Source organism: Danio rerio, chromosome 1 (genome assembly GCF_049306965.1).
Source record: "Danio rerio strain Tuebingen ecotype United States chromosome 1, GRCz12tu, whole genome shotgun sequence".
Classification (NCBI taxonomy): domain Eukaryota; kingdom Metazoa; phylum Chordata; class Actinopteri; order Cypriniformes; family Danionidae; genus Danio; species Danio rerio.
Window position 1 is genome coordinate 41,533,198 of NC_133176.1, and position 6,803 is coordinate 41,540,000.

Below are 6,803 nucleotides of genomic sequence, written 5' to 3' on the forward strand. Positions count from 1 at the left end.
TGTGTGAATGAGTGTATATGGGTGTTTTTATGCAGTGCAGCTGGCAGGGCATCCACTGTGTAAAACATGCTTGATAAGTTGACGGTTCATTCCACTGTGGCGACCCCTGATGGTTAAAGGGACTAAGCTGAAGAAAAATGGATGAAAGAATGAAGAAACTACCCTTATGATATAAAAGTGAAACTGCCCTGCTGAGGAGAAAAACAAAACAAAACTGATTTTTTGTATTGTTGCATATAATTTAAATTATGTTGGTTTAAATGTGGGGCTTCTACTGGTATTCATTTTGCATTTACCCTTTAAAATGTGCTGGTTTTGATGGTTATTTGATGCTTTGTAATACTTTAATGGTAATTGTAGTGTAAACAAGAACTTCTATGACAGTTTCTTTTTCTTTTTTCCAGAAGTGTAGCCCATTTTATATAGACAATAATATAGTTTTGTGTGTTTGTGTATTTTTAACTCGCCTTGTATGTATTAAACTGCTAAGTTAGCTAAGTGTGTAATGTCTATAACACCGACACTGTAAAGCAAAAAAGTGGCCAAATGTATTTACATCTGTACATAGAAGAACAAAGCATCTCACCTGTAGCCTTAATAGCAATAAGAACATTTTGACTGACAGCTTCTTTTTGACTGAAAAGGAAGTACATCAGACTTGAGGTCATGCATAACATTTAATTATGTTTGTACAAAATAAATTACAAATGCTCTTGCATTGTATTGTAAATGTCTGGGGGATTCTTGAATCCATTCTATAATATGTGCGCCAAATGCTGATGTCAGATGATGTTTCAAACACAACATCGCTGCTCTATTTACTCGTAGGAATGTGTGAGAACAGATATGCTTCGAAAATTTCTATGGCACAGTTTTTCAGCAGACTCATTTAGTTTCAAAAGAAAAGACAATTATTCCAGACAAAAGGTCATCAACGTCATCATGACCAAAATAAAAAAAAAAGCCTGGTCCCAGTGTTTTTAAACAGTGTTATCTAACACATCATTGAAAAAAAAACAAAAAAACAAAACTGAATACAACAAAATAAATAAACATTTCACAATTTTAGATTTATACAGAGATATGGGAGAAAATAAGAGACTTTGAAATTCTCAGTCTTTCTGAATTTATAATTTATAGTTATGCATTCAAATATAATATAATATTTATTTTTGTTTTACAAATTATTGATCACATATCCTCAATTTAAATTTAAAATCACATTTACATCTAGTCAAAATAACAAAAGGGTGTCATATTTTCAGAAATGTTTGTATTTGCCAGTGTTTTAACTTTAAATGGATTAAGAAAGCAATATTTGGTGGATAACTGCATAACATCTAAATGTCATGCTTTTTGCATTTATTTTTAAATATTAAAACATACCTGGTCAATCTGGATAAACTGAAAATGTGTTCCCTTCACATCTGTATGTTTATAATAGCACTCAAATGAACTTTAGAGGCAGTATTTAAATAGTCTTTTATAGTCCACTTAAATTTTATAGTTAAATAATCGCCATACATGCAATTAGATTAGGTTAAAAACCATTCAAATGATCATTTTGAGACACTTAATTATATATTTTTTTCGTTGTCGGAGGACTTGTATAACATATTGGCCGAGACTGCAGCCTTCCTTTAATTCTTTTCTCCATTTATGAACTTGTAACACAGAATTCACTCCCAGCTGAATTATTCTGCAGTGGCATCATTTGTTTGACGTAACTAACAATGGTTTTTGAACAGTAATGCTTTTGTTTAAGAGAAACTTGCGCTGGACTTGAAAGATGGTTTCAATTTCTCTGTGGTTGCTGACAGTACGCTAGCAATTAAAGTTTTCAAATTGTGCTTTCTTGAAGCCATTAAGGTAGCTGTAAACAAACAAAACAATCTTTGCTGGTTCAAGGGCATTCTTGAGATTTAGCTCAGAATGTTTTTGGCCTGGATGCTGGTTTTTAGAGCTGGTCGACGATCATGTTGTGATGAAAATGATTAAGGGTAATGTTTAAAAAAAAAAACTATTAAATACTTTGTTATAAAATAATCAACATTACACATTGTGTGGAAAGTTTTATAATACTGATCTCTGCTCTTGCACTCTGCTATATTCAATAGCTGTATATGAAAAATACAACACAGAACATTGGCAGTAAAGCTGTAAGACGACAAAGTCAACAAAAACCAGTGTAAGACAAACACACGCACACATTGTCTCAACAGGGGGCAGTAGTAGTCAGTGTCGGACTGTGCTTCTGTATTAAAAATGTGTAGAAGTGCTGTCCACTGTTGGTTCAGTTGCAGGACAGGTGTGTAAGTGTCCCTACAAATGTCTATCCTTTGCATAGTGAGCGCAGTGTCTATATGGGTGTACAACACAAACAAACCATTGAATGTAGCCATTTGGTCCTTGACATCACAGTTTTTCTCAGTCGTTTTCAGACTCCAGCATAGATCTTGGCAGGAAATGTTCACCAGAGTTCAGCGATATGCAGTTCGTCCACAAACCATGGTCCTTCTATGGCTTGTGCACATCCTCGTGGCGAAGGATTTTGTATAGAACCCAATAGAAAATATTGAAAAACAGGAAGGCCAGTGGGAATCCGGCACGAGACACAGTGTCGATCTTTTTGGCTCGATCGATGAAGAGTTTTCTCATTTCCTCGTGACTCTTTCCGGGAGCAACAGCGGGTTCAGATGGTGTTGTGGCTGCATTGTTAGCAGTTTTGGGCACAGCACCGTCTTTCCCTGCGTTTGGCGTAAAGCTCAGCCGGCTCTCCCGCACCTCCTCCTCCTTAGAAAAAGAAAATATACATATAAGTGAAATAAATATACAAATATTCCATCCCATCATAGCAAATTGTGTAATATAATATAATATTGTGAACCATCTTCACTGTATTGGCACTCTGTTTTAGTTCCATGAGTTGTTTGTTAGTTTAACACTGAAACGACCAGAATTCTACTTGAATGGCCATAGCAGTCAGTTTGACTGTTCATATACTTTAAGACTGTCCCCAAAACAACTTTTTACCACATTATATTTGTATACAAAACTTCTGTTGAGATTTGTAGAATTAAACTTTGAATGTCTGACTTCATCCTAAAATATAATTATACAAATACCATATTTTGATTATTTTTTTGTTGCCTAGCAACTTTATGCAAACAAAGAGGCACACATATTCAAAGGAAAAGCGAATGCAGAAATGAATTAAGATAATTTGACCATTACAGTCATTTAAGGTAGAATACTCAGAACTCTTGTATTTTGTCATTTTAATTAAATACCAATGTTAGAATTAAATATACACAAATTAATTTTGTTTTGTTTTTTTATTTTAACAAACCTAAATTATTAAGTTATAACATTTTAAAATGTCACAATGTCTTTGCAGCTCTAGTGATTAAGCCCCTTGATATGCTTTCTAAACAGCTTGCCTGTTAACGATTAACTCATTAAATAAGGTGGAGCCACGGAGCCACACCTACCTATTGCATCATCATCACTGACTAATGATATAGTTCAGAGGTGAACTATTCATCATTTGTTCACCCTTAACTTGACATGTACACACAAACCTTCAAACTAGTTTGGAACAAGTCAAGGTTGAGTACTGTGAATGAAGACATGCATTTTTGGGTGAACTATCCCTTTAATATTTTAAGAGAAGTTAAAAAGAACAGCATTATTGCATTCTTGCCGAATGAAATGTTACTATTGATCCAGAACATTTGAATGGTTGTTTATATTCACAAAGAAGCGATTACTTAAAACAAGTGAGTAAATCCATTGCCTTAAAAGTGACAAGATTTCATTAATTTTCGGCTTAATTTAGTCCCTTTATTAATCTAGGGTTGCCACAATGGAATGAACCACCAATCCAGCATATGTTATGCAGCAGACACCCTTCCAACTGCAACTCATCACTGGGAAACATCCATACACGTTCATTCACACTCATATGTTCAATTTTAGCATACCCAATTAACTTATACCACATGTCTTTGGACTTGTGGGGGAAACCGGACTACCTGGAGGAAACCCACACAAACACGGGAAGAACATGCAAACTCCACACAGAAATGCCAACTGACCCAGCCGAGGCTCGAACCAGTGACCTTCTTGCTGTGAGGCGACAGCACTACCCACTGCGCCACCCACGAGTTGATTTTATTTCAAAAAGTTGAGTAATTCTGTTCTAACTTGGAACTGTTAAGTTCACTTGACAATTGTTTAGTTTACTTAATAATGTTAAGACAATTGGTCTACTCACGTTTTTAAACTAAAGTCAACTAAACACTTTTTATAGTGCACATAAAATGATTATACATTCATTATGTTGTTCTCTTAATGTTGTTTGATTAAAAAAAGGTCAATGAAATGTGTTAGTCAATGCATATACCCATAAACTAAAAATTGTAAAGTGATACATTTCTGATTATTGTTTAATTCATAAAACTAAACTGCATTATGCTTTTTTTGTTACTAGCTTCTGCTTTAAAATATTATATACTAGTTACAGTAATTATTTAAAAAAAAAAAATTATGCCCAATGATACAGTTGCTCGAAATATGGCAATGACTTGTGTTTTCATAAACTCTGTATAATGAGCTGATGTTACTCAATAATTGTTGAACATTTAAAGCACTTTCAACTGTGAAAACATTATTATGCTTTACTACTATTAAAACATAACTCCAAAAGCCCTATTAACTCTGTAGCAATTCACACAATTGTTAAGTCACTTGTAATGTTAGAAATGATTGGAAAATTGATTGATTGGTAATATTTTAAACTGATTTCCCTTCAAATTTGACCTGTATTAAGCCTTATACAGTAGACACCGCTGCTAGAGATTAGATGCAAAAGAGAAAGAGAATGTAATTTATCTGAAAAATATACATTTTTAAAAGTGTAAGATATACTTAAAGCATTCCAGTAAATTATTAATGAAAAACATTGTAAATTAAGAGCACACGGAAATCAATTGTTCGTAAATGTTCAGTAAATGTTAACTTTGTTTAACATCACAACAAAAATACAAAGTATAAACAAAAATAATTTCCTTGGTCAAAGTCAAGGATTAGTATTATTTGTAGATTAACCTTATGATTGAGTTAATTTTAAAGCTATAGCTTATAAGCTTTTCCAAACCGAAGTACCTTCTGTCGTCTTCATAGGAAAAAAAGGTGAATTGTAATGTAAGATTCCAAAATTTGTCAATGGTTGTAAATGTATTAATCACAAAAGACAGAAATGGCTTTTTTAAAATCTGAATCGCCTGTCTAATTGTTACTAAAATAATGAGGCATGCTGTTTCATGGGGGCCGGACTCTATAAACAAGAGCATGTGATTAGAAATTAAGGGAAGAGATAGTATACCGATGTCATAAGCAAAGGCAAGGACAGAAATGAAGTGCTATGCTCTTTACCATGTCATTAGTTTGGTCAAGCTGGCCCATTGATCCGTAAACCGGCTCGGCACTGCGTGAGCCATTGATACGACGCAATGACTCGGCAAGCTCCTCATCAAATGTTTGATCGAATGTCTTTCAGCACAGCAGGGGGATTGAAGAGAGAAAGAAACACAAAGCATGCAAACTGATAAAACAATAGCTCTCCACATGCAGGGTATCATGCAAGGTCCAAAAGTGAAAATGAATAACCAAATAACATAAATATTAACAAGCAATGGCTTTAATAATATAAAAGTAAGGGAAGTTAGAGGGAAAGGAAAAAAGGGTTGGTTTTAAAAACTAAATGAATTCAACAGAGAATGCTCAAATATTATTTATGCTGCACTTGATATAAGATCTGCATTTATAAGATTAGGCTACATGGAATCAGACCGCATAAAAACAATGTTAGTTAAGTGGTTTCAACTGAGAATGCTGAAAATATCTTATTTAATTTAGTCAAATTGCTTGAATTTGTAATAGTAAATGAGTTTAGACTGTATGAAAAAAAAATCTAGTGAATCAAATGTTAATGAGCAATTTCAGCGCTATGGATGTGACATTTGCAGTAAAAATTCAAAACATAAATTCACTCATAATGTATGTTAACTTTATATTGAAAAATCTGTTTATATTTTCCAGAACAACTGACCACAGAGTTAGGGGATCAGAAAAATATCGATTTGTAAGCAATTTTTATATTTTAAATGAGGAAAATAAACATGCGTCATGGATGTGACCAAAAAAAGTTAGCGAGTTTGCAGTATACAACATACTTTGTAGAAATTATGTGAATTAAACTACACAACCCAAAATAAATAATGATAATCATAATGATAAGAGTCTGCTCTATATAAAACAAAAATTATTTATTTTATTTTATATTTTTGCATTTATGAAGGAAAAAGTGTCGTTGTGGATGTGACATCGCTCCATTATGCATGTGACTAATGTGAAATATCGATATGTGTGACTGGTAAATCAAATATAATAGTTTGAAATCATTGGAGTTTTTTTTAAGTACTATAAAATACTTGCTCAATGCTTACACACAATACTTTATACGGTTTCCGTATTTTGGTGAAAACTTATTTTTTTCATGGCAAGGTTGACATTTGCTTGGAATTGCTCTACTATTGTTTTATTGTGCATCAATTGCCAGAATTCGAAAAACAAAAATTGCATAAAATCAAACCAGATTAAACCAAGAATACTGCATATATTATTTTTTACTGCTATGTGCTTAAATTACCTGAATTTTTAAAAGTACATGAAATTAGACTGCATGAAAAAATAATAATCAAGTGGTTTCAACTGAGAATGCTGAGACTTAACTTGATTTG

At 33.0% G+C, this 6,803-nt stretch overlaps 1 protein-coding gene across 2 annotated transcripts in view; it reads right to left on the minus strand.

Moving 5' to 3' along the window:
- Positions 1-662: 662 nt before the first annotated feature.
- The window catches only part of glra3 (glycine receptor, alpha 3), a 105,987-nt gene continuing 99,846 nt past the window's right edge, over positions 663-6,803 (minus strand). Inside the window, exons 9-10 of one of the 2 annotated variants that reach the window (XM_021477569.3) lie at positions 5,437-5,553; positions 663-2,793 (exon numbers count right to left, since the gene is read on the minus strand). In XM_021477569.3, the coding sequence (XP_021333244.1) occupies positions 2,518-2,793; positions 5,437-5,553 (393 nt within the window). In that variant the 3' untranslated portion in view covers positions 663-2,517. 2 annotated transcript variants of the gene reach the window in all.